Here is a 25,082-nt window from a genome sequence, read left to right as displayed (position 1 = left end):
CAGTTTTATTCAAAGTTAACGTTACAAAATAAAGATTTGTTAATTCATAATACTATTGCACTATTATTAAAGTGAACGATAATGAGTCAATGACGATTCTTGCCTTGGAAATGAACGATGAAGACTGCACAATGACACACTTGACCAAACCGAATCTTAATTTTACATATTGCTCTGCTTCAAGAATCTAACACGTACCATATGAACGAAACGATGAAGAGAACTAGAGAAGCTTTTCTGTCACATTCTTCTTTTACTTTCATCGGTTTATCGATTACTTTCCAGCGGTAAATAACCGTCATTAATCATCTGTCATGTGTCTATCTCAAATCCAATATAATTAATTGAAAATCAATATAAGAATCTTTCCGTACCCATTTACTTTTTTTTTTATATATAAAAAATGTATAACTTCACCGTTAGAAATATTATTAGTAGTTAAAAATCTGACTTTTGGATCTTAATTTCCTAACACTTGCGATTTTTCATGTTACTTACAGTAATTAGTAAAACTTAGATGAAGCATATTTAACATGATTTACATTTTCAGATGGTCGACATTGGTTTCAAGAAGTTCATAAATAATATGGTTTGTCACAACTGTCTTCATCGTTTTTTTATATGGTTTGTCAAATCAAAGTAACTAGCAATTAAATTTCGATTTTCATGTATATTTGCGTTTTTTGTTAGAATTTGTCAAATCAAAGTAACGAGCGCTTAAAATACGATTAAGACACTAAAATCAAAGTAATGGCACAACTATAGCTACTTGAGTATCCGACTTGCTCCATATACTTATTGAGAAAATTCGTAGATAAAGCAAAACTGAAAAAAAAAAAAAAAACACTAAAAGGTTTAGTTTATAATCTCACTTGTGGTTTATATCGTTATGATAAATACTAAAGACCTTGCTAATGAAGGAGAGATCAATGGGTTACATGATGAGAGTAAAATATAATTTCCTAGAACGAGAAATCGAATATCTTTATGAATGTAAGAATAATAACGGAGAGAGACAACATATAGCTGAAGATCGCTACAACATTATTGAAACAGAGAGGAAACTAGGAAGGCGAGAGAAACAATTAAACTGATGGAAGCAGATACCCCCGGGGACGCTTCTGCGGCTGTGATAATGATCGGTGGTCTCGGCTTATTCGGAACGCATTCATTGCAAACCGGCGGCATCGGCGGTGGAAGCGGTAACGGGCAGTGATTACACGGTGGTGGTGGTGAAGGAGGAGGAGGTGGTGGAGAAGGAGGAGGTGGAGAAGGCGGTGGCGGACAGAAAATCTCTAGCGGGGGTGGAGGCGGTGGTAGCGGTGGAGGACATAGAATTTCTAGTGGTGGCGGAGGCGGTGGAGGTGAAGGTGACGGAGGAGGTGGCTGATCACATGGATTCTCACATTCTAAACACATTGCACATTCAATCTCTTGTTTCTCTGTTATGCTCAATGCAACAACAGATTGTGATATTAAAAACAGAACGACGAAACAGAGAAACAACTCCATTTCCAAGAGGAAGAGAGAAATTCTTGCCATTTATCAAATGGTGGAAGAATGAAGAAGAAAGTCTATGGCTTTTTAAAGAACTTGACTTTTTGTTAAGAACCTTCAAAAGCAATAACTTTGGAATCTGATACCATTTTAATTTTACAGCTTTGGATTGAAGAACAAAACCCTTTTTTGGACCATATCATAACTGTAATCCATAATGTTCGAACAAATTCTCTTGATTTTAGGGTTTCTAGAGATTTGGAAGATATAAAGAGGCTTTGTACACTTTGGTAAGGAACCAAAATGTCTTAATGAAGCTAATTGACAAAAGTTTATTCAGACACTTTTTCAACATTTTATTGTAGTCTTTAGTTTAAAACCACTCGCCTCTCATTTCCCTTAAGATTCTAGAATGAGGAAACGTTTCAGGATCGCCACGTTCTGCGTTGCGTTTGAATATCATCGTTGCTTTCATCAAAGATTCTTCCGCCGTGTCTAGCTGCTCAGGCAACCATCCGATCACATCTTTCCCGGCTGCGTACGCCGTTCCATCAGTAGCTTGCGTAATAGGTTTCCGAGTATCGGCGAATTCAATCTCCGATAACGGAGAAGCTTTGTGGTGTTTGTAAAACTCTTGGTCGCTCTCTGTTTCACCTTCTCTCCGCCTCTGCTCCTCCGCTTCTCCTTCGTCTCTTGGCCACGGTGAGCCGTCTAGACCAGCACAGCTCACAGAATCAAGCGACGGCGGAGACGGAGAGGCGGTGGAGTTTTTTCGTTTCTGTTGGAAATGAGGTTCTGACGGGTGACCAACAGGAGTACTCTCTAGCTTATGTGCGGTGGCGCGTGGAGATTTAGGCGGTACAAGCGGTTGCTCTTCTAAACTCGGTCGTGGGGTGTCGTCTACGATTTCATCCGCCGCCGTTTTAGGGTTTGCAACATCATCCATAACCTGAAACACAAGGAATCACACTTAACAGAGATTTTTTATTTGTTTATTTTAAATTTTAAAACACTCTCACATCCTAATTAATTAATTTTTAGCATGGTCTGAATTTCAAAATTATAAATTGGATAACTACAAACTTGATTCAAAGAGTATTAAAATTAATGATCGAATAACACATTTTTGTTTGAATTTTCAATATATGAAAATACTGAATCCAAAAAACTTTCATTAATGAAAAGCTGAGAAATAGAAAAAATTATACTTCAGGGTCTCTCGGATAAATAGCTGGATCAGCTCCATCGTTACCGGAATGGATCTCTGGATCAGCGGTGCGGCCAGACGTGGATGATCCAAACGCTAAACGCCTTTGAGCGATTGGTCGAACACGGGAACGCGCCGCAGAAGCAAACGCTAATAATCGGGATTGCATCATCATCATCTATCTTTCTTCACAATTGTTTTTGCTGCGTTTTTTCGCTGATTAAAAAAACTTTGTAGTAGCGATTTTTTATAATTAGTCCTTTTGTTATCAAAGTGTGAGACTCGTGTTGACACGTGGCCATGGCATGCCTTGCTGTTAATGACGTGGCTAATTTAGAATGACTAGAAAAACTTAGAAGCTGCTCGGTGTTTCTCCAGATTTGTCAATCTTAATTTTTTATTTTCTTTTATTTGTCAAATCTTAGCCCAGAAAGAAAAATATGCAAAATTTGCATTACGCTATTGGTAAAAAAGTAAAAACTCATAAGAACCTCAAATTATTAAAAGCTATACACAATTACGTGAAACGTGAATCTGTGACCTACTAAAATTGTAAAACAACTCTTTGTCTACTAACTATATAAATTTTGCCGTCAAAAACAAAATGACAGTCTATTTTATCATTTGTCACGCATTAATATATGCAAAATTTAATTGTCGTCTATTAAAATTGCATTACAACGCTTTACCTAACTATATGACATTCAACTAAATATTTGTTAACTTAATTTGCGAGGTGGAAGACTGTCTATTTTTCTTACTTATTTTGTATTAATACTGGCTATTATTATAGATTTAAATTTCTATCGAGACGTTTAAAAGTCGTGGTTCTTTCGACATCGTCGTTTTCGGGAGAAGTGTAAGGATCTAAATATTTTTGTCTTGAATCCATCTTGCTGGATTAGAAGCCCAAGAGCGCATAGGTTGTGAGGTAGTTTTTATTCGCTATAGAAGAATTTGCTTGTCGTTAATTGTTTTTCCGACTTGCAGTTTAGTTTAGGCTTTCCAGAAATTAGAAAATTATGTGGGTGAAGTGTGGTTACTTACTTTCGGGCTTAAATGTTTGGGCTTTGCTTTCGTACGTTGGTTTAGTTTCTAGTATCAACGTATGCTTTTCCGGGATATTCTCGTTTTTTTGGCTTTACTTCCGGAGGTTTTAGTCCTGCCGGCTCATGTAATATTTGCTGTAGAATATAATAAAACTTTTGAGACAAAAAAAAAAACTCGAAGCTATCCATAAAACTGAATTTTGTGTAAATAAGAGAATTAGATGTTGATTCTGCATAAATTTGGTAGTTTAAAAGTCTTCTCTCTCTTTTTTTTTTTTGTTTTTAATCATTTCTCTCTTCATGATTTTTTGCAGAAGAGCAAAAACACACAGTAGAGCAGATTAAAACACTTAAATCTCCGCCATAAATGCAAACAAAAAAAAAAAACCCAAACTTCTAAAAATAGAAAAATACAAATTCAATCTAAACGTGACCCAAGAAAAAACCTACAAATTATAGAAACGACCACGAGAGACCTCTGTTCTTAAGTTCAAGCAACTTAGAATATCTTTGATTCTACATAAACCTTCAACCAAAGTTGAATCCACCAGTAGGAGGAGCATTACCACTTTGGTTTCCGAATTGGAAACCGGAAGCCTGAAAAGTCTCAGGAGCATCCTCCTCTTCTTCTTCAGCCCAGTACGACTCAAGGATTTTGACAGCTTTCTCGTAAATCTCATTATTATCGTGACTCTGAAGATTCTCTATCTTCTCCACCCCTTCTACTTCTTCAATCATCTGCGCATAGAGATTAACGTTTCCTGTGTTGCCTAGATTCTGCTCAGCTTCACCTACTTTGAGAATGTTCTCTAGACCTTCCAAAGTCACTGTGACGATCCTTGGATCAGGACACGAGAGGAGATCACACAGGGGTTTGATGCAGCCTTGGCTCACGAGAAACCTGCAAGGAAATTAGAGTTTCAATAACAAGAATCGCTTCATCTAAAAAGACACAAGAAAAAATGAGATTTACTGTGTGCTTTTTTCTTACTTGATTTGGTTATGATTGCCACCAGAAGTTGCATTAGAAATTGCCCAAACAGCTTCTTTTTTAATTTCGAATTCACCGTTCTGAAGCAGGATAACCAGAGGCTGAATAATGCCTGCTTGAATCACTTCCTGCACAGCAAATGAAAATACGACTTCTGGTTTCATAAAATAAAATCCGCGTTTTCGACATCGTCATTTGTTGATGTGTATAACTCACTTGAATTTGACTTGAGTTCCCAGCTGTAATGTTAGAGATCGTCCAGCAAGCTTCCTTCTTGATACTCTTCTTGTATGTGTTTTTCAAAAGGTTTAACAAACCAGGAAGCGCTTGACTGCTAATAATCTCCTGTTATGGAGAAAACAGAGATGATTTACTAAGTAAACATTAAACCTATAGGAGACAGTTGGGGATAGTATTGGTACCTGAGTCTGAAGATCATCTCCGGTTACAATATTACCAATGGTACGGAGAGCTGGAACCAGAACTGAGGGTGATGGATGACTAAGAAGACACAGATGACGAGATTAGATTAAGATATATGTGTATGAATATGGAATTGGTTGCTAAAAGAAAAATACTTACGCTAAGAGCTGAACAAGACGAGGTATGACACCAGCGTCGATAACAGTTTGTATTTTCTCGTTTGTACCATCAGATAGATATGAGAGAGCCCAGGATGCATCTGTGAGAACTTCTTCGTCGGTTGAATGCAGAAGGCGCTCAAGAGCTGGTAAAGCTGCTTGTGTCTGTTCAACAAATGCAATGACACATTCTCAGATTAATAAACAGTTAAGAAAAAAGATTTTAAACACTTCAAATTGGTTTATATATGAAAGGAAACCTGTTCAAATGCAGGCTGCGGCTTCCCTCTGCAGAAATTTGATAATGTCCATGTAGCATTCCTCAGCATGGAGAGCTTTGAATGCTCATTGAATTGAGCCAAAAGAGACATCATGGCCTCGCAACTTAGGACATGATCACGGCATTTTGGCGAGTCACCAGCAACGTTTCCCAATGCCCAGACAGCCTGTAATCAGAGGGAAACATAGAACTCAGGATGTTAAAACAGTCCGAATGGAGTTATCTACAATTTGATCTAACAGTTTCTTTGCCAAAACAATAGACAAAAATTGATACCTGTTCTCGGACTTCATCACTTGCAGAACTAAGAAGTTTGACGAATAAAGGGACAGCCCCACTATCAATAATGACTTTAGTGTTCTCAGATGTCCCTGAAGCGATATTGGTAAGCGCCCAAGCTGCCTCAAACTATAATAATACAAGCAGAAGCAAACAACAAAAGTCAATCAGCATATAAATCAAAGCACCAAGCTACACTTTAGATATAAGAAACGCAGGCTCACCTGAAGTTGAGTGAAGTCATCCCTGGAAAGAAATTGCACAATGCGAGGAACAACACCAGATTGAACAACTTCATTGATTGGAGGGTTTCGCTCTACAAAAAAATCAACAACCACAATAAGCAAAAACTAAAAACCCACAAAAGAACCAAACACAAAACGCCATATTAAGAGATTTCCTAAATCACAAACCAATTGAAAGCAATTTCCTGAAGCCAGCCGTCGCCTCCAGTTGTATGTTTCTATCCTCTGACATTACTCCAGCAACCATCTGTTGTATATTCTCCAACTGCAATTGAAACAAGTAGCTTAAAAACCCCTTCAAATTGCATAATATTATCACTAAGCGATGCAGATTCTGAAATTAGGGTTATCTAAATTCAATTTCATCGAGAGAAATCTAAACTAGTACTCAAACTAAATCCAAAATCCCCAATCTTAATCATCTGAGTCAATCTCAAATCTGAAATCGAGAGAGAAACAAAAAAGAAAAGCAATTAGAAGTAGAACACGAAGAACGTACTCTCTTTTCCGTAGGAAGAGACGAGGAGAAATCCTGCCCTAGCTGAGAGGCCATGGAAGGAGTAAAACCTTCACGCCGCTTCTTCTGCAAGTTCTCCTCTCTCTTGTTCTTCCGGATCTCCACCATGTTATCCTCCCGTCTCCGGCGACCTTCATCGGCGTCCACAGATACCTTATACCTGTTCCGACGAACCTCAGTCTTCGCGCTCGGTTTATAAGACATGGTAGAGCTTAATCGAATCAACAGAAAACAGAGAATCCGTAGATTCTGAAGGAATCGATGTAGACGAACAACGAATTGATCGATCGATCGAGTTTTTGATTTCTCAGGTTTCGGAGGAAGACGACGAAGTAGGAGAGAATAAGGGTTTTGGAGTGATGCGACAATTTATACAACGTGACGTCGGGGACTTGAGGAGGCTACGGTTTATTGTCGGTGAAAAGACGATAATGGGCTTGGGCTTTAGTATTAATCACGAGATTGCCACAATTTTTGAATTTGAAATCGCAACGTCTACAAAAAGTATAGCGCGATTTTAGTAATAATACTGATTACACTGACCTGTGTCTTTTGACTTTAATAATTTAAGAGGCTTTATTAGATAAAGTAGCCCAATACCGGCCCAATGCTGCCGTATTTAGTGTTATCATATGTAAGGAAAAAACGCATGTACGTAGTCAAAATTTGTTGCCGTTCAAGTTAAGTAACTAGAGTGAGAAATGATAGTTACAAATGAACGAGAATCCATTTGAAAAGAAACTTGAAATAGCAAAGTTGTTCGAGTTAAAGAGAATTTTTCATTTTGAGAATGTTTCAGTGTCAAGCAATGCTCCATCTTTCTTCCAAAGTTAGTGTTAGTCCTTTAAGTATTTGTAGGATCTCTGAGTTACGTGGAGCCATAAAGATTTGATTACAGTAGATAACTCAATCATGGCCAAAAATATTCACATTCCGCTGGTTCGCAACTTTTAAATTATATAACTTAATTATTTGACATTGCACAAGATAAGAGATAATTGTGTGTGTGTATCTCTTCTAGAATGATGTTCATCGATCCCATGATTAAGAAAAAATAAAATAGATAGATACTCGAAAGGTAAAAGGAAAGACTTGAAGTGTACGAAAAAAAAAAGAGATGACCAAAAGTTGTTTTTCACCGATCAAAATTAATGTCTTCAAACCGAAGCTTCACATTACTTCTCATTTGGTAAATCAAATCAAATCTTCACCCATTTCTCTTATACTTTTTATAAACATATAAATAAAATTATTTGCGGGTGTTACCTTCTCAATCTTCTTATGTACATGAAAAAAAAAAAAAAAAAAACTTCTTCTATTTTTTTGTACATAATCGAAGGCAGTAATGAAAACCGGAGAATGGAACAAGGAAACTGATGATCATCACGAGGTAAAGGTGGAAGAGAAATCGAATGATGTGAATGGGAAATATCACTTTGGAAGAGTTATTGCGTATAGGGCATTGTCCGGTACAGTCAATGGGCGCCGGTTTGGAAGTCGCAAGGTAAGAATCGGTAACGTCAAACCTGATGTTCCGAGCCGACTTAGCCGAGTTTCCTTAGCTCAAGAAGAATAATTAGGATTTTATTTTGTTAAAAAAAAATGTGGATCATAGAAGTAAATTCTTATCTCATGTGTTAAAGGAAGATATCAAATATATATAGACGACAAGAATGCTTAATTAGACCATAGTTTTTTTTTTCTAGATAATTTGTTGTGTAAGCATCTTAAATGCAATTTCATGACAAACATAAGCATCAACGGACAAAAACTTAATCACCTCTTCATCAAGAACTTCATTAGCCAAGTCGCTCCGACAAATCTCCCTCTTCGGTTTCCACGAACCAAATCCCAACAACTCACAAGCCATAGCCTTCAAGCTAAGCCTTGATCTCTCACCATAACTAAAAGGAAAATTGACCTTTACCAAATCACGAACGTCAACTTTCTTAACAACTCTAACTAGCCCACCGAGCTTAGCTATCGTTTCAGCAATACCTATTCCTACAAAAACAAATCTCTCATCGCGAAATAGATCACTAAGGCATTCGCCGAGGTTGGTGTTTTGATTCATATGAAGTAATTGGAGTATGAGGCATTTGGTTTTGATGCATAGTTGAAGAGTCGAGGTTTTTGCATCATCATCTTGAGGATTGGTCTTGGAGTTTAGAGAGATGATCACCGTTGGTTCCTCTTGGTAGGCTAATCGTACGGCGAGGATCCAGTTCTTGGCTATGGCAACTTCACTTGTCACCGTTGTTTCTATGAGTTTTTCACGAAATGGAATAAAATGTGTAGTCGTTACCATAACTCACTATGATATTTCACTTAACGTATTTGTCCATGTTCATCGATATATACTGTTAGAAAATCAAATTCTTCAATTTTCGATTAATTCATTAATGAATGGGTCAAATGTGCTATTAATATAACCAATTTCCGATTGAAATAAGATAATTAAGCACATTGAACATAAAATATTTAATGAGACTTTTTAATCTGCAAAAAATATATATATATATATATATATATATATTCCCCACAAACACACATACATTTCATTGTCCTATTTTTTCATTAATTAATTGAAATACACTCACAAATTACAAAAACAAAAGTGAAGAAAAACTTATAGGAATTAAATTAAATTTTAATACCAAAAAAAAATTGACCAAGAAATTAAAACCTGAATTAAGATTGATCCTTGGTCCACGAGACATCTCCAATATTCCCACGTATGCACATACCATAATTAATAAGATCATTAATTCATCATTATCCCTTTGGCTTTGCAACGATCAGTGTAAACCTGATTTTGCATCTTCATTTGCGCATAGAACCTCACGATGAATTCCTCAGCTTTCTCATCAATCATATCATCTCCTCCTTCCACATCACTATAACATTCATCTTCTTCCTCATCAATATCATCATCATAAGGATAATCCAAATCCCGTAAGGACATGGCTGATCCATATCCCGAGATTCCTGATGATGATGAAGAGGAAGCCGCCGTGAAAACCTCCATAGCCTCCGATAAACGATCTCCGGAATCATCATCATCATCATCATCATCGTTATCATTATCACCACCGTCTCCTCCCATCTCTGTCGCTGGAAGAGGAGGAGGAGCCGGAGGGAGAACAATTGTATTGATAAAATTTGACGATGGCATTATCGTAATTTCGGAACGGACTTTACGTACGGACTCAACAACTCGTCGCCAAAACCTGGTGTTGAAGGTCTTTCTCCTCCGGCGACGACGGAGCATGAACATGACGACGGAGAACATGTGCATCCCACGTGATGGCTTTTTCTTCTTCATGGTCGTCTTGTTTATTTTCTCTATCTCTAATTGCTCACCATTCTCTTCTTTTGTTAATAACTTATCACCATTCTGATTTATTGTTTCCATAGGAAAAAATGAAATCAAAATATCAGAAAGATGAAGAAAAGTTTAAGGAAAATCAAAAATCTTCTCCCCGGGTTAACAGGGAGAGAGATTTTTGTTTTCTTGAAGAAAGATTCCGGAGAGGAACTATTTCTGTGTGCAACGATCTCTATTTATGTGTTGTTGTGTATAAGGGGTGTTAAATGATAGTTTATGAAATATTGGGGTTAAATAATAAGAGATTAAATTGTTTAGGGGTTGAAGGAAGTTGTATCTTTATTACCGTCATAACTAGAAAAACAGCGCGCTTTTTCTGCCGTCGTTACGGGACGATGAGAATTAAGAAAAGAAAGAGACAGCCTAAACCTAGACTAATTTTATAATTATTGCGGTAATTGATTAATTCAAGAAACAAAAATTGTGTGGTTCTAAATTTCTAATTAATAACATGCTATAGATGGATCCATGATACAAGTCTAATTTTATAGAAACGCAATATTTACTTAGATATTCCTCAATTTGGCAAGTTTAGTGAAATAATTTTTTTTTTTATTTAACTCTTTAGTGAAATAAATTTATGTTGCAACATAATCAAGGAAACAAAGTTCTCAATCTGAAAAATACGTTTTGTCCCCCACAATCGTTAATGATTTTAACTATATAAAAAGAAAAAGTAGCTAACAAGATCTATGATAGGAGTAGATCACGGTTGCGTGGAAAACAATTAAATTGAGACAGCCATAAGACACTATTCAACGGCAGCGTAACTAAACCAATCAAACCTTATCACACACGTCTCTGATTATCTCTACAATTATTATTTGATTACAACGAAGGTTCCATTGTATCTTAATTATATTTGTACCATTATGGACTTTTTGCATGTTTAGCTTATACAATTTAATAGCTAATCTAATTTAGGTCAAAGTCAAACTCATTAGAATTTAGAGAAAGAATGTAATGGGCCTTATGAGAATTCTCTAGCATTGCATCAGTATTTTAGAAAATGTAATGGGTCTTATGAAAATTCTCTAGCATTACATCAGTATTTTAGAGAATGTAGTGGGCCTAATTGTAGCCCATTTGAACCAAAATATTGCGTCGTCGTCGCTTTCACCTGAGAAATGGAGAATATCGAGGTTTTGAGGGGAGTTCTGGACTAATGTTGTGGGACAGCGAAGGATTGAAGCTTGCAGACTGCCAGACTCTGATGATATGAGGTTATTTCTTAATAGTATTTACCACCTCTTGAGAAATTCTGGATTCTACATGAATTTCCATGTTAGACCGGTTGCCGCAAATATGCACCACATGACTAGGGTTTTTCCAGTCATCGTACAATCTCTAGAAGCTCTTGGTATTCGTACGAAATTTGTTTTACATAGAACTGCTGTGGAGGGAGTAGAAAAACAAATCGATGACAAAAGGATTTCCCGTCAAATGATGAGATGGATGCAGAGCCGTGCTTACTTAAGGAGAAAAAGGGCATTTATCATAAGCTACATAAAAATAGAAAATTAAAAGGCCACATTTCTAAAACATTATGCTTAGTAATTCACTTTTAATTAATTTAAGTCAAGTAACAAAAATTGTGTGGTTCTAAATTTCTAATTAATAACATGCTATAGATGGATCCATGATACAAGTCTAATTTTATAGAATCACAATTTTTACTTAGATATTCCTCAATTTGGCAAGTTTAGTACATCTATATATGTTACTTGCATGAATTGTCCGCCACCAAACATGGTTCTTCTTCCATGTTGTGCACTACGTTCCAACATGTTCATTTTCTCTAAAGCATTACACATAACATATAGACCATATGTGGTTTCATTTTATATATAAAAAAATTCTATCGAATTACATAAAACCAGATTCTTTTTTATTTTATTTTATAATATGTACATAATTAGAATCTGTTTTTCAACCATCAATATTTGGTCTATAATATATCGAATTGAAGAACCTTTAAAATTCTCAATCTCAAAATCCTAATTATACCCATGTATATTTGTTTTCCCCACAATTGTTAATGATTTTGATTTTAACTAAACAAAAAGAAAAGCACATAACCAAAATCTATGATAGGACACGGTTGCGTGGAAAGCAAATAAATTGAGACGACAGCCGTCAAGACATTATTCAACGGCAGCGTTACTAAACCAATCAAACCTTCTCTCTTAAGCTTATTATACAAGTCTTTGATTATCTCTACAATTATTATTTGATTACAACGAAAGTTCCATTGTACGTACGTAAATCTCTATTAAGTATACTTGTACCATTATTAATCAAGTCCATTCATGATGGGTGAACTTAATTATTATGTATTTTGACCAGATCATTAGTTATTGACATACAAAAGAAATAAAAACATTCATAAACGGCGGAAGCTGTTTTTTTTCGTTGTATGTTGAAGTTTTTAAGATTCATTCAACTTTGTTTTGTCATGAGATTCCTAATTTTAGTTCTAATCGCCTACTTTATAATCTTTTGATTACTAAGAAATGTACTACTTTGAAGACGGTGATAATTATAACATTAACATGGTGTATATGTATATGTAGGTATAAATAGAACAATACTGTGAGAGAAAAGCCACAGGGTCTGGAAAATATAACACATATATTAACTGTTTGTAATTTTGTGGAATCATGTCTCTGTTTTTGGTTTTTAGAGACAGTTTGTGGAAAGAAAACGCTAAATAGTTTAATTTTCATATAACTTGAAAAATACTTCAATAATTTTGATACAAAGTTTAAACGATTATAGTTTTGACTTTTGAGAGTAAATCAAACAAATATAATAAGAATTTGATAAAACGAGAAAAGAAAACTTGTAACTTAAGAAACAAACAAAACGGCTAAAACAGCTCAGATCTTGGCCGCGTACAGCCCACGTAAAATCCAGTTTATATGAAAATAACGTTTTGATTTTCTTAATTTAAACAAACTTATTTTCTTGAATAATTTATACATCAATCTCTCTCTCCGCGTCGATCAAACTTGCAAAAAAAAGCTGCTTGCGTTTGTATTATATATACACACATAAGTGTCCACAACTTCATTCATCACCACAATCACCTGAAGAACCAAAGCAGCAAACAAAAAAACCATTAAGTGAAGTCAGATCTCGAAAAAGAATTTACAAAAACGAATCCATATATGGGGGAATCAAAGAAGAAAAGCAGATCAATGGCAACACAAAGAGCTTGGAGTCTTGTGCGAATGGCTCTTCTATGGGGAAGAAAAGGTGGAATCTTCAAGAGATGGCACATGTTCGAGCTCCGCAACTTGTTTTCCAAGCATCTCAGAGCCCTAGCTCATCATAATAGCCTTGACAACGACCGTTATATCTCACGTTACGGCGAGAAACAGCTCTCTTTCGACGAGACGCCCATCTTTAACGTTAAGATGCATCGTCCTGCATCCATGAGGTTCCTCTTGCCTTGCATTGCTCCTCCCGTTGACTTTGACTACGACTTCGAATTGGATTGTCAAGATGATACTGACGATGTTAGATCCTACGGCTACTACGATGGTTCTTGTAATGAGAAATGTGATCGTTCGGCTAATGATGATCAAGAAGTGGAAGGAGAGAAGGGTGTTGATGTGAGAGCAGAGGAGTTCATTGCTAAATTCTATGAGCAGATGAAGTTGCAGAGACAAATCTCTTATTTGCAATACAAGGAACACAACGAAGTCGTATGATGAGTATCAAACATGTCAAGTTAATTCATTTCTTTTTTGTTTGTTATCAATATATAACCCACCATTGTCCTATCAATCAATATTTATTTCATAGGCTTGTTGTTGGAACCTTTTTTTGCTAATTAATTCATTTTGATCTAGAATTTGTGGATATTCCTCTCATTGCTCTTTGTCTTTTTTGCTAAGCTTTTTAACTTTTTTTAAAAAAACTCCACTTGTATTATATAGTCTTGAAAATAAAGAAAGGTCAATCAACTAGTTCCTTCTCGTCGACATCAAAAGCTTTGCGTGCTTGTTTCAGCTCTTCTTGCATCGCCAACAATTCTCTACACCGGTTCAGTTTTGGCAAATCCTGCATAAATCAAAGACGATACAGTGTCATATATGGAATACAAAACCATAATCCGTCTCAATCAATCTTCGATTGTGTAGTCTAAAAAGACTTTACCTTGCGGATAAGATACAAGAAATCATCAACTAGAAGTCTTCCTCGCTTTGAACCAATTTCTTGAGCCTTATGTGTCTGCCACATATTAAAACATCACTTGTTAGCTATTTCTCTCTGCTTGTAATGTAAAACATGAATCCTTCAAAAAAAAAAAAAAAAAAGCTCACTACCAAATCTGTGACGTATTCCACAACAATGTCTTCTACAAGCGCCACAGTCTCTGGAAGAGGCTAAACACAGAGGGGTTTTGGATTAGTTTCAGGTTTCAAAACACTAAAAGGCAAAGCTCTTACAAGACCAAAAACACTTTCAAGCAAAGTTTCAGGTTACTTGTATGGAAGAAAGTTAAACATATATCAAAATGGCTCATATCGCAACAAAAGAGTAACTAAGATAGCGGCTTACGTTTTGCTCGTCGCCAAATCCATACATCATATGCTGCACTGGAAAAATCAACAAAAGCAGCAAAAACATTGTTACCAGAAGAAACAAAAGATTTGTTAATCTGGTTTCAGCTAAAGAGTGTAAGAAAATCAATTTACATTCTTTCTGAAAGAGGGTTTTGCGCTTTTCCTGTGGCTGAGAAGTTCCCGCAGCTTTCGATTTAGACGCCGCCGTTGCTGGTGTGTTACTCATCTTCTTCTGATAATCAAAACCCAAATCCTTGAGAGCAAAACAACAGAAAATTTAGTGAAATCCCTCTACCGAGATAATCCAATTGAGTCGAATACTAACCAACCCTAGGGGGGAAATTTCGAGGAAAATTTCAAAAAAAAAACAGTCTAATTCAACTAGAAAATAAAATTCCGAGCCTAGATTCTAGATTTCTATCGAGATCAAAACCAGAGAGATACCGGAAAGTTGTATTCCGGTACAGTAAAACAGCCAACGGAGTGAAATCGAATAAGGTTCTTTATCCAAACATTCTTCGTAATGGATAAAGAATGAAAATTGGAAAGGGGAAGTGAGAGCAGAGAGCTCACCGGAGATGGATCGACGGGAGTAACAGAGGTGGTCGTAGCAAAATCGGCGATGAAGATGATGAAAACGAAGAAACGGGAGACTTCTTCTTCAGTGATCGATCTCTCTCTCTCTCTAGTCTCTAGTAGAAGAAGCACATTCCATTAACGGAGCACTCTTTTTTCTATACGAAGTATTTGGGCTTAACAAATAGGCCCATTTACAATAAACCCAGCCCATAATTTAAACGAGAAATCCCTAAACCAACCGACCGACATGTAACTAAGTTCTCACGATAATGCTAGTAGTTCTACACTTCTACTTGATCAGCTATAACTTATAAAAACGGTAATTGTCAAAAAGAATCTTTGTTTAAGTGAAATTTCTGTCTTTATTTGTAATCCTCTTTCATTTTCATGTGTGCAAAGACTTGTCGATTAGATTTATAGTATTGAATAACATTCCAAGGGGCAAGGAATAACATTTATAGTATTGACTATTGATTTGGGGTTCGGATTTATTTGTTTTCTCTCTTTGGAATCTCAATGTTAGTCCATTGATGTGAATGAATCGCCAGATTTGATTGAAATTTACAACTTATAAGTAACCTGGATAAGTTATGTTGGTGAAGTTTTGAAGGCAAGTTAAACCGGTCCATCTCGCCTCAGAGAGATCTACAAGAAGCCAAATTTATATGTAGAGATCAAGCTCGGAATCAACGATACTAAGCTTCATTTACATCAGACAAGGGAGAGAAAGGAACATACGATTCTAAGAGGAAGAGCAAGGTCAGCTGCCCGGCCCAATTTAGTACGTCTTAGTAGAATTTCCTTTAGCACTTTGTGTTTAAGCAATATATAGGCTCTCTTTCTCAGTTCTGGCCTATCATATGCTTTTATTGGTTTGGCCACATTCTAGCAGATTGGAAAATCCATTTCGGTTCATTTCTGTAGAATGTTTAAATTTATTGGAAGAATCACATTACAAATTTATTTATACGGATTCTACCACAAATAAATAAATAAAATATACGGATTACTTTCTTTTTTCACCTTAGGTTTTGGGCTTCAGAAAAAGGAGCATATTCATATTATTAACTCTACCTCTATGGGATATAACTATTTGACCGACATATCATTCTCACATTGTGGGCTCAAATAAAGCCTCAGACCATAATCTAATAGACTAATTCTCTCGCTTTCAAAGCTTGTTCATGCTCAATAATCCTAAAAAAAGAAGGTAGTTTGTGATCCGATGATTTGTATCAGTCTATACGGTGCTCACCATAATACTTATTTGCATCTCTTATATAGAAGCACCGGTGTTTCCACATCAGAGAATTAACGAATAAACAAGACAATGTAAACAAATTTCATAACAGAGAATCAATCTCGACCTTACCGTGTGAATAAAGCTACCTTAACGTGCTGACCTCTCCGTCCACTCCACAACGTAATGTTTGTTCATTCTTTTTTCTTGGTTCATTCCTTCTTTGAGACGACTTTGGTCTCAGATCCAACACGAGCTAATCATAAACCAACCATCATGTAATACCATAATATTCAAAATCTTCCACAAATAACTCAAGATTCAGTATTCACCATTTTTTTTTAAAAAAAAAGAGAAAAACAGAGACAGCTAAATTGGTTCGAGTCACGATTAACCGTAATTATGTTCTTAACAGAAAACATATATCTCCGTACGTTAAAGCTATATATTTTTCACATATCTTATTTGAAATGTATCATGATAAATGATAATAACATTGTTGATCAGAAGGAGAAAAAGAAGAAGGAAGGGTTAATAGCTGTTAGTTTCGTGTAAGAAGTTGGAGATTTCATATTGGCTTTTAGCTCACGAAGAAGCAACCAAACAAGACATGCAAGCACACAAGAGTAAAAGACAAGGCGCGTGAGCATCCCGATTACGCCACGTGTCTATTGGATAGAGCCCAAAATCTTGGAACACGTCACATGGTTTGTCCACCTATATCCATTTACACCTTGCTACGACTCTGACGTGGCAGTCTTCTCCCTTGTCGTCCCCACGTGGACATTCTTCGAAACTTCCATTTTTTTTTATTTTTTTTTTGGCTCAACTTCAACTTTCCATTAACTACTTGCTAAATACATCGATCTATCTCCACATGAGATTTTAACCATCTTGGCACAATTGAATACAACTTAAGATCATAATTCATAAAAGAAAGAGATTCGAAACTTCCATTTACAACTTGAAAACATTTTTCTATCATAAATGAGAATACATTAAAACTGAACAACATTTTCCGTAAATAAATCTTAAGATTACGCGTAATATTATTACTATTATATACTGTTTCCCTTGAATAACTTGTTAAAACTAAATAACATTAGATATTTCTGTCATTTGAATTACATAAATTTCATTAATTCTTTCAATAAAATACAGTATTAATTTCGAAATTCCTTAGCTTATTATTATTAAGTCGGCAAATTTTAAAAAAAAAAAAAAAAAAAAAAAAAAAAAAAAAAAAAGTCGGCAAATTTTCTGAACCAACTCGACAAACCCATTTCTCAGTGGGTCCCATGTGGGGTAACACGTGTTAAACAGATAAGTCACACGTATTACACGTACGTCTAAACGACGACGTTCCAACATTCGCTGAGAAAATTTTCATTTTATATCATTTATTTCTTAACTATTTCTCGTCCGAAATATCGTAAAAGAGGTCTTCAAAAAAAAAAACAATATCACGCAAAGCAAAAGAAAAAAAAAAAGTCTTCTTTTTGGCTAATTTATTTAAAATAGAAAAACGAAAATATAGCATAAAAGAGATCTCTCACACAGAGGTTTCCTCTTCGGCGATCTGTTCGGCTGATAAACAATTTTATTTTCTTGCTCTTTCTAAATTTTCTCAATTCTAAATCTTTCTGTGGGTACAATTCACATTCTAAAGAAATTTTAAAGATCGTTAATAATTTTAACTTGTGAATAAGAAGAACCCCAAAGAGACATTCCCAAAAGGAAAGCAGAAAAAGTTTTTTTTTTTCTTTTTCTTTATTACGATGGACAGTTTGTGTTTTAATAGCGGTTTACACGGTGTAATTCCAGCGATCACTGCGGTTGGAAACGGTGTAAGCGGTGGAGTTGTTGAAGTCCGAGCAACTGCAACGGCACCATCGCAAAAAAGAGGACCTTTTGGGTTCTCATTTAAATACCCATTGACGCCGTTTTGGTCTCGCGGCGGTGGAGGAGGAATTGCGTCGAGGAGGCGAAGTGGGTTGTGTTTAGACGACGCCGTTTTGGTTGATTCTGGCGATTCGAGAAAGCCAATCGCGGAGGAGACGGCGGTGGAAATGGATACGGAGAGGCGAAATGGGAGCTGGGTTTTGAAGATCTTGGATGTACAATCTATGTGGAGAGATAGAGAAGAAGAAGATGAAGATGAAGATGATGATGATGATGATGAAGAAGATGAAGACGAGGAGGTTGAATCAGACGACGCCGTATTAGCTGAAGATGATGGTGGATGCGATGTATGTTCGATTTTGGAAGATGATGGTGACGAAGCAAACAAATTTCAGCTTGATAGAGAATCGTTCTCTAAATTGCTGAGGAGGGTTACGTTACCAGAATCAAAACTCTATGCCCAAATGTCGTATTTGGGAAACTTGGCTTATTCAATTTCAAAAATCAAGGTTCGATTTTGATTTTTTTTACTTCATTAGATTATTTGAATCGAATCACGAATATGGGTTTATATGATGATATCTAGATGTTAATTTTCACAAAAAGGATTAGACTTTAGAAGAGACAGTGTGTAAAATTTGCAGGATCTTCGATTTTGTTGCATTGTGATTTTGGTTAATTTGTGGCATTTTCCTTGCAGCCTGCGAATCTTTCGAAATATTACGGCCTGAGATTTGTAACTTCATCAGCTGAGAAAACAGAATCTGCGTTAAAAGCTGGGAATGGTGAGGTTTCAGGAGAGACTAAGCCAATTGAGGAAGAAGAAGAAGCTAAAGATGAAGAAGAAGAAGAAGAGAAGAAGAAAGGTCGCAAGATTAGTGCTTCTGCTGCATATGAGATTGTTGCTTCAGCTGCTTCTTACCTGCACTCCCGTACCAACAACATACTTCCTTTCAATTCTTCATCGAAAGCTGACAAAAATGATGTAAATTTGGCAAATGCGGAGTCATCATCAGATGTTGCTTATTCTGTTACTTCTGTTGTTGCTGCTGAGGAAGATGTGAAGCAAGCAGTTGCAGACGATCTGAAATCGACGATTTCTTCTCCCTGCGATTGGTTTATATGTGATGATGATCAGAGTCACACTAGATTTGTTGTGATTCAGGTAAAAAAAAGAGCTCAAAAGCCGGTTCATTTGTTGAGATTTCATTCTCTTACGTGTTGTTGATGAGAGATGTGAAATTGCTTGTAGGGATCTGAATCTCTAGCTTCTTGGCAAGCAAATTTACTCTTCGAGCCTATTGAATTTGAGGTATATTTTTTTACTATCCCGACAATTTTGGAAACAGGAATTGTCAGTTAGAACTTACAAGGACATGTTTTTGATCTATTAGGGACTTGGTGCGATCGTACACAGAGGAATATATGAAGCTGCAAAAGGAATGTATGAACAAATGCTACCTGAAGTTAAAGCCCATATCAAAACCCACGGGACCAACGCTAAATTCCGTTTCACCGGTCATTCATTAGGTGGAAGCTTATCGCTATTACTAAACCTCATGTTACTGGTTCGAGGCGAAGTACCTGCTTCTTCTTTACTTCCGGTTATAACATATGGTGCACCATTTGTGCTATGTGGAGGCGACCGTCTTCTTAAAAAACTCGGATTGCCTAAAAGCCATGTTCAAGCTATCATAATGCACCGTGACATTGTCCCGAGAGCTTTTTCTTGTAACTATCCGTACCATGTTGCCGAGCTTCTCAAAGCTGTTAATGGAAACTTCCGTAGCCATCCTTGTCTTAACAAACAGGTACTACAGTCTACAACTATAATCCCTCATCAATTGCTAGCTATGATTCAGAATTTTGTAGTTAATGACATCTTTCTTGCAGAGTATGTTGTATTCTCCGATGGGCGAGCTTCTGATTCTTCAACCAGATGAGACATTCTCTCCTGGACATGAACTTCTTCCTCCCGGGAACGGTTTATATCTTCTAACAGGCGATTTCGAATCGCCGAATAATGAAGATTCTGAGGAGGATCGGTTAAGAGCCGCGCAGACGGTCTTCTTAAACACCCCGCATCCTCTTGACATACTCAGCGACAGATCGGCTTATGGGTCCAGCGGAACAATCCAAAGAGACCATGATATGAACTCGTATCTGAAAGCGGTTAGGAGTGTAATAAGAAAGGAAGTGAATCAGATACGGAGAGCAAAAAGGGAGCATCGCCGGAGTCTTTGGTGGCCAATTCTGGTGGCTAGAGAAAGTGGAAGCTCGGGGATTGCAATCAGTAACGGCCAAATCAACAGTCAGGATTTCTCTGGGATGATGCAGACAGGAAGAAAGTCGTTGCAGAGGTTTAGCCGCCTTGTGGCGTCTCAACATATGCCTTTGATCGTTGTTATGTTGTTTCCGGTGAAGTTGTTGTTCCTTGGTGCTTTCAACGTCTTTAGTTTCCGTTGAAAAGTTTCTCTTGGCGGGTTATGATCGTTTGCTTATACCGGTTCAAACCGAATTTTGGTTTGACCGGTTTAGATCATTCTTTATTCATATATCTTGTTTGTTTGTTTGTTGGGGCCATTGGAGGCTTTCTCTGTTAGATACATTGGTTTCACGCATAAAGGTTGTGGAAAAGGAACAAAAGGGACCAGTCTTTAATATTTGTAATTATAAATTGTGCAAAAGTATTGTGTAAACAAGTGGGAAGAACCAATTTGATTACACTCTATTAGTCAACAATCATTTATATATATATATATATATATATATATATTGTAATTAACATTCATATTTGAGATTTCTTCTTTTTAACCACTGATTGCTAAATTTCATATATTTAATTTTCGAAAACCATGCAAATCCATAGAAGAAGAAAAAGAAAATTCACCTTTTTTAAGACATATTTTCAGGAAATTAATATTGTAATTTGAAGGCTTATCAATCTGACTTCAATTACTTTCAAATTGCGAAGATATTTGTGCGGAAAACTGTCTAATCCTAGAAATGACTATTGGATCATCAAATTGTTAATTTCTTCACAGCAAATAAATATAGACTGGTCGCATGGACTTTTTGTTTTTTTGTTAAATTATTTAATTATGTTTTACGAAAAGAAAAAAAACAGTTGGGAGAGTTGTCAAGAAAGTGGCCCAATGGAGAGTTCGATGTTTATCCAATCCAACAAGACACGTTGTCACCAATCACAGGCAGGCTTATTATACGACCACAAATATTTAGCTGGAGGTCTTAATCAAACGCGCATGTTATGAACGGCAAGTCTAATAGCTTAATGTATGTTCTTAAATATTTTGATTCTTTATTGTTGGTTAGTTGTGTGTATCATACCAGTTCATTAATGGTCGGACAATGGTTGTTCTGATTTGGTTTGACCTTTATATGAAACTGGGTATGATGTTTTACTCGAGGCTTTGCAACTGTTAACTTCATTAACGTGGTTGTATTTCTGTGAATGATTCATGTAACTTTTGAAATGTCATATCTGAAATAGATATCAAACAAGATTCGTCCTTTTGCCAGTTTTCGTATTTGACTATTGAGTGACTATTTGACTATTTGACTTTTTTTTTTTTTTTTTAAACTTTTTTTTCATTTACTTTTTATTTTTTTATTCATTATATTTACTTTTCCACCTGAAAAAATAGTTACGAGAGCTTTGACTTTTTCCTAACCACCAAAGTAGGTGAAATGAAAATATTGATTTTTACTTGGTTTGTTTCAACTTGGTCTTGAAGTAATGGTAATTTACTAATTTCGTTTTGAGAAAAAACAAATATGATTAATCAAATCATTTACGCGTCTGACGAGGGCAAAATTGTCTCGATTTTGTCATATTTACATGAGTCGGGTTAATCGGTTTGTCGTAAACGAGCTTAATAATTTTAATGTCACTCTCACTTCTTTTTTGTTTGGTGAATATGTCACTCTCACTTTGATATGATGTCAAAATCTCATAAGATAATAGTACCATATAATGAGAAAAAGTTTCGTTTTATTTTCCAAAGTCAAAAATAAAATTAACTCTTTTACTCAGCGAAAAAAATAAAAACGAGAGATAAATCTCCAAAATCCTATGACATGCATGCAACTAAACCGTAATTGGTTGTCTTAAACCGGCACGGGAAATCAAAGTCCCAACCGCCACCATATCTCTACAAAACACTCCTTTAACCACATTTAAATTGATGTTACTCTTCCTCACAACCGCCACTGCCACCGCTTTGTTACCATCCATCGGCGTTTCAATCCGTCGATTATCGATAACCGCTTTTACCGCTTCTACCGTTTCAATGTCACTCATTACGGCGTAATATCCCTTCTGGATCAATCTATAGAGTAACAACGTTGACATTCTAGCTCGGTTTTTAACCGAAGCTAATTCTTTTTTTTTTTTTTTTTTTTTTTTTTTTTTTTTTTTTTTTTTTTTTCTAATCTTCCTCATCGATTATATCGAACCGGTCTATAGACGTCATTGATCTCTCCGATTTATGTCTTAGATTCAGTAACAAGTACGCCCGGTTCAGCTCCGATCTCGAGCACCCACGTTCAATTCCCATCAAAGAGTAATAATCCTCATTACCGTTTTTTCCGTTTGTAATTTTCTCCTTCATTTGTTTGATATTAGAGGTTAATTCACATAATTTTGCCGGGATTTCTCTGTACCGGACATTATGCCGTTTCCAAACCGGGCCGGTTAATGACCGGTCACGTAAAATTGAATTGAAGAGGAGTTTCAAGTGTTCGAGATCGTGAAGCGAGTCGGGGAAACACCGTATCGATCGGAACAATTCGGCTCTGGTTTCTAAAGCTTCTAGGCACGACGGGTCTAAGGCTAGGGTTAAGTTGCAATCGGCGATGGAATCCGCGATTCGGCTGGCGGATTTGTAGGCGGAGGCACGACGGATTAAGCAATCGACGAGGAAACTATGCGGTGCACCGCGACGGCTGTCTATGATCTTAGAGAAATGGCGGATGGATTCAGAGTAGAGACCGGCGTCGAGTGCTGCGAGCGCCGCCGTGCGCCGTCGGAGGAAGAGCTTGATTTGGGAGAGCATTTGCGATACGATCTCGGATTCGGTGAATGGTCGTGGCTGCGATTCGGAGGTGAAAAGGATGAAGCTATCGTCGGACCAGCAAATGCTTTCGCGGCGGAGCTCCGCCGTGGCAAGGCGTTTACCGGTTTGGAGTAGGATCATCGCGTCGTCCATTAAACCCAGATGGTAACAAGCTTGACCCAAAACCAAGTATCTGCCACAGAGAAGAGAAGATCCGAATCAGTTACGGTCGGGTTAAATCAAATCCGGGTCATAATTAAAAAGAGTGCAATACCTCCATTGCCCTTGTACTTCAGAATTATTACTTAACCCTGCCATGACCTTCTTCTTCAAGTAGGAATAAGAGAAACACTTGAACGACGAGTCATGACTCGGTGAGCCACTCGGAAGAAGAGGCCTGAGAGAGGAAAGCTCCGATGAAGCGACGACGACACTGCTGACATCTTCGTTATCGATTCTAAGACTGGGAATGTAATCGTGAAGCAAAACGGCGACGTCTTCGAAACGACGAAGGTAGAGAAGCGATCTGGCTTTGAGTTCCAGAGCGAGTTCGTGGTGAGGAGAGATGGAAAGCGTTAAATTCAAGAGGCTTAGAGCTGATACGATGTCGTTTGGATCTTGGCTCGTTATCAAATCCTTCGCGTTCTTCATGTACTTGTCCACTTTCTAACATTTAAAATCAGATACATTTTCGTATGAAGATGATACATGTAACATGTTTCAATAAACCTAATAACCAAATTTTGATTTGTGTTGAAAAACAGAGTATTTACCTTTCTGTTACGTTTCCACCAAGGATGAATCGCCATCGCCGGAAAAGCAATGAAGTCTCTATTCTCTTTCTTAATAAACAGTGAATTAAAGGTGAGAGAGGCAGGTGGGAAACTGTAAAGTCGAGAGAGAGTTGAAAATCATGTGAAGTCAAGTGAATCGTCTTAAATACGAGATAAACAGAGAAAGATAAAAGAAAGCTAGAATGACGGATTTGCCCTTGAAAACTTATAGCTAATGCCTAAATCTTACTTCAATATGTCTGAATGTGGACAATGTATTGACGGACCAAGGAGTGATCCCTTACAAAATTCTTTTACAATTTGACATTATCGTAACGTTTATGCAAGAAAAAAACGAAGTCTTGTCTAGAAAGCCAAAAAGACTCATGTTTTCTACTATTTGTTTATTGCCACGTCCTAAAACTAGCGTTACTTGTTTTGTTTTTGTTATAAAAGTTCTGTTTAAATTAATGCACTTTGCTTTTGGATTTACCAAATGTCTATCAATGAATGCACATGTGTATATTGACAAAAACACAAGGCTCATGTGTATTTTTTAGACTTATTTATAGATTTCTTTCATCATACTCCAAGAAGATTAATGGCAATCTTTAAAAGTAATTAGCAAAATTGTTTGTATTATCATATAGTTGTGTATATATTTCCGCAGAGTAGTCCACAAAATCTGCAATACATGGAAACAGTTAATACATTTTTGAAAAAGAAAGATAAATCTAACTAGATTATATGTGTGTACAACATACATAGGAATAGGATCCATGTAAATTAAAGGTTTGAATGGTGTTCAAAATAGTAATAAGAGGAACATATAGAATTAGATAGAGGTCAAATTAGGAGAATATATATATATTTTTTTTTCACAGTGTTACACATCCATAAAATAG

General features: G+C 36.5%; 9 protein-coding genes across 9 annotated transcripts; 2 read left to right on the top strand and 7 right to left on the bottom strand.

Moving 5' to 3' along the window:
- Positions 1–844: 844 nt before the first annotated feature.
- Positions 845–1,624, bottom strand: LOC110225284 (glyceraldehyde-3-phosphate dehydrogenase, testis-specific). The gene has a single exon (XM_021014629.1). It carries the CDS (start codon positions 1,540–1,542, stop codon positions 1,045–1,047), a length of 498 nt encoding a protein of 165 aa, XP_020870288.1. The 5' UTR covers positions 1,543–1,624; the 3' UTR covers positions 845–1,044.
- On the bottom strand, positions 1,620–3,143 carry LOC9325480. Its single transcript, XM_002889370.2, has 2 exons — positions 2,706–3,143; positions 1,620–2,446 (listed from the first exon to the last, which is right to left on the bottom strand). Exons 1-2 carry the CDS (start codon positions 2,880–2,882, stop codon positions 1,871–1,873), a joined length of 753 nt encoding a protein of 250 aa, XP_002889416.2. The 5' UTR covers positions 2,883–3,143; the 3' UTR covers positions 1,620–1,870.
- A 944-nt stretch (positions 3,144–4,087) lies between these two features.
- Positions 4,088–7,177, bottom strand: LOC9325479 (importin subunit alpha-6). The gene is made up of 10 exons (XM_021013460.1): positions 6,629–7,177; positions 6,298–6,394; positions 6,109–6,200; positions 5,882–6,013; positions 5,586–5,771; positions 5,327–5,490; positions 5,167–5,245; positions 4,961–5,089; positions 4,745–4,872; positions 4,088–4,654 (listed from the first exon to the last, which is right to left on the bottom strand). Exons 1-10 carry the CDS (start codon positions 6,848–6,850, stop codon positions 4,282–4,284), a joined length of 1,602 nt encoding a protein of 533 aa, XP_020869119.1. The 5' UTR covers positions 6,851–7,177; the 3' UTR covers positions 4,088–4,281.
- Positions 7,178–8,348: 1,171 nt separating this feature from the next.
- On the bottom strand, positions 8,349–8,954 carry LOC9325478. Its single transcript, XM_021013167.1, has one exon. It carries the CDS (start codon positions 8,952–8,954, stop codon positions 8,349–8,351), a length of 606 nt encoding a protein of 201 aa, XP_020868826.1.
- A 224-nt stretch (positions 8,955–9,178) lies between these two features.
- Positions 9,179–10,032, bottom strand: LOC9328180 (nucleolin). Its single transcript, XM_021013461.1, has one exon. It carries the CDS (start codon positions 9,969–9,971, stop codon positions 9,411–9,413), a length of 561 nt encoding a protein of 186 aa, XP_020869120.1. The 5' UTR covers positions 9,972–10,032; the 3' UTR covers positions 9,179–9,410.
- Positions 10,033–13,065: 3,033 nt separating this feature from the next.
- On the top strand, positions 13,066–13,948 carry LOC9325477. Its single transcript, XM_002892071.2, has one exon. The coding sequence runs from the start codon at positions 13,205–13,207 to the stop codon at positions 13,748–13,750; it is 546 nt and encodes a 181-aa protein (XP_002892117.1). The 5' UTR covers positions 13,066–13,204; the 3' UTR covers positions 13,751–13,948.
- Positions 13,877–15,300, bottom strand: LOC9328179 (transcription initiation factor TFIID subunit 13). The gene is made up of 6 exons (XM_002889366.2): positions 15,182–15,300; positions 14,741–14,861; positions 14,604–14,641; positions 14,369–14,428; positions 14,199–14,273; positions 13,877–14,102 (listed from the first exon to the last, which is right to left on the bottom strand). The coding sequence occupies exons 2-6, from the start codon at positions 14,832–14,834 to the stop codon at positions 13,998–14,000; spliced, it is 372 nt and encodes a 123-aa protein (XP_002889412.1). The 5' UTR covers positions 14,835–14,861; positions 15,182–15,300; the 3' UTR covers positions 13,877–13,997.
- A 2,574-nt stretch (positions 15,301–17,874) lies between these two features.
- Positions 17,875–21,053, top strand: LOC9325476. The gene is made up of 5 exons (XM_002892070.2): positions 17,875–18,838; positions 19,030–19,494; positions 19,582–19,641; positions 19,724–20,140; positions 20,223–21,053. The coding sequence occupies exons 1-5, from the start codon at positions 18,206–18,208 to the stop codon at positions 20,793–20,795; spliced, it is 2,148 nt and encodes a 715-aa protein (XP_002892116.1). The 5' UTR covers positions 17,875–18,205; the 3' UTR covers positions 20,796–21,053.
- Positions 21,054–21,990: 937 nt separating this feature from the next.
- On the bottom strand, positions 21,991–24,416 carry LOC9325475. Its single transcript, XM_021013331.1, has 4 exons — positions 24,178–24,416; positions 23,679–24,070; positions 22,783–23,597; positions 21,991–22,730 (listed from the first exon to the last, which is right to left on the bottom strand). The coding sequence occupies exons 1-4, from the start codon at positions 24,211–24,213 to the stop codon at positions 22,438–22,440; spliced, it is 1,536 nt and encodes a 511-aa protein (XP_020868990.1). The 5' UTR covers positions 24,214–24,416; the 3' UTR covers positions 21,991–22,437.
- Between the last annotated feature and the right edge of the window lie 666 nt (positions 24,417–25,082).

The sequence above is a fragment of the Arabidopsis lyrata genome (genome assembly GCF_000004255.2).
Source record: "Arabidopsis lyrata subsp. lyrata unplaced genomic scaffold ARALYscaffold_1, whole genome shotgun sequence".
Classification (NCBI taxonomy): Eukaryota; Viridiplantae; Streptophyta; class Magnoliopsida; order Brassicales; family Brassicaceae; genus Arabidopsis; species Arabidopsis lyrata.
Note: the sequence above shows the minus strand (reverse complement) of the source record. Positions and strands in the feature narration are given on the sequence as shown.

Excerpts from the sequence above, each read along its gene's own strand:
- LOC110225284 (XM_021014629.1), bottom strand. The coding sequence starts at position 1,542 with ATGGCAAGAATTTCTCTCTTCCTCTTGGAAATGGAGTTGTTTCTCTGT.
- LOC9325477 (XM_002892071.2), top strand. The coding sequence starts at position 13,205 with ATGGGGGAATCAAAGAAGAAAAGCAGATCAATGGCAACACAAAGAGCT.
- LOC9325479 (XM_021013460.1), bottom strand. The coding sequence starts at position 6,850 with ATGTCTTATAAACCGAGCGCGAAGACTGAGGTTCGTCGGAACAGGTAT. Across the intron at positions 5,090-5,166 it reads GAGATGATCTTCAGACTCAG|GAGATTATTAGCAGTCAAGC; the intron begins GTACCAATACTA and ends TCTCCATAACAG. Across the intron at positions 4,873-4,960 it reads GGAACTCAAGTCAAATTCAA|GAAGTGATTCAAGCAGGCAT; the intron begins GTGAGTTATACA and ends TTTGCTGTGCAG.
- LOC9328179 (XM_002889366.2), bottom strand. The coding sequence starts at position 14,834 with ATGAGTAACACACCAGCAACGGCGGCGTCTAAATCGAAAGCTGCGGGA. Across the intron at positions 14,429-14,603 it reads GATTTGGCGACGAGCAAAAC|CCTCTTCCAGAGACTGTGGC; the intron begins GTAAGCCGCTAT and ends CTCTGTGTTTAG. Across the intron at positions 14,103-14,198 it reads TCTTGTATCTTATCCGCAAG|GATTTGCCAAAACTGAACCG; the intron begins GTAAAGTCTTTT and ends TGATTTATGCAG.
- LOC9325478 (XM_021013167.1), bottom strand. The coding sequence starts at position 8,954 with ATGGTAACGACTACACATTTTATTCCATTTCGTGAAAAACTCATAGAA.
- LOC9325475 (XM_021013331.1), bottom strand. The coding sequence starts at position 24,213 with ATGGCGATTCATCCTTGGTGGAAACGTAACAGAAAG. Across the intron at positions 23,598-23,678 it reads GAAGTACAAGGGCAATGGAG|ATACTTGGTTTTGGGTCAAG; the intron begins GTATTGCACTCT and ends TCTCTGTGGCAG. Across the intron at positions 22,731-22,782 it reads CGATATAATCGATGAGGAAG|AATTAGCTTCGGTTAAAAAC; the intron begins ATTAGAAAAAAA and ends AAAAAAAAAAAG.
- LOC9325480 (XM_002889370.2), bottom strand. The coding sequence starts at position 2,882 with ATGATGATGATGCAATCCCGATTATTAGCGTTTGCTTCTGCGGCGCGT. Across the intron at positions 2,447-2,705 it reads TTTATCCGAGAGACCCTGAA|GTTATGGATGATGTTGCAAA; the intron begins GTATAATTTTTT and ends CTTGTGTTTCAG.
- LOC9325476 (XM_002892070.2), top strand. The coding sequence starts at position 18,206 with ATGGACAGTTTGTGTTTTAATAGCGGTTTACACGGTGTAATTCCAGCG. Across the intron at positions 18,839-19,029 it reads ATTCAATTTCAAAAATCAAG|CCTGCGAATCTTTCGAAATA; the intron begins GTTCGATTTTGA and ends TTTTCCTTGCAG. Across the intron at positions 20,141-20,222 it reads ATCCTTGTCTTAACAAACAG|AGTATGTTGTATTCTCCGAT; the intron begins GTACTACAGTCT and ends TCTTTCTTGCAG.
- LOC9328180 (XM_021013461.1), bottom strand. The coding sequence starts at position 9,971 with ATGAAGAAGAAAAAGCCATCACGTGGGATGCACATGTTCTCCGTCGTC.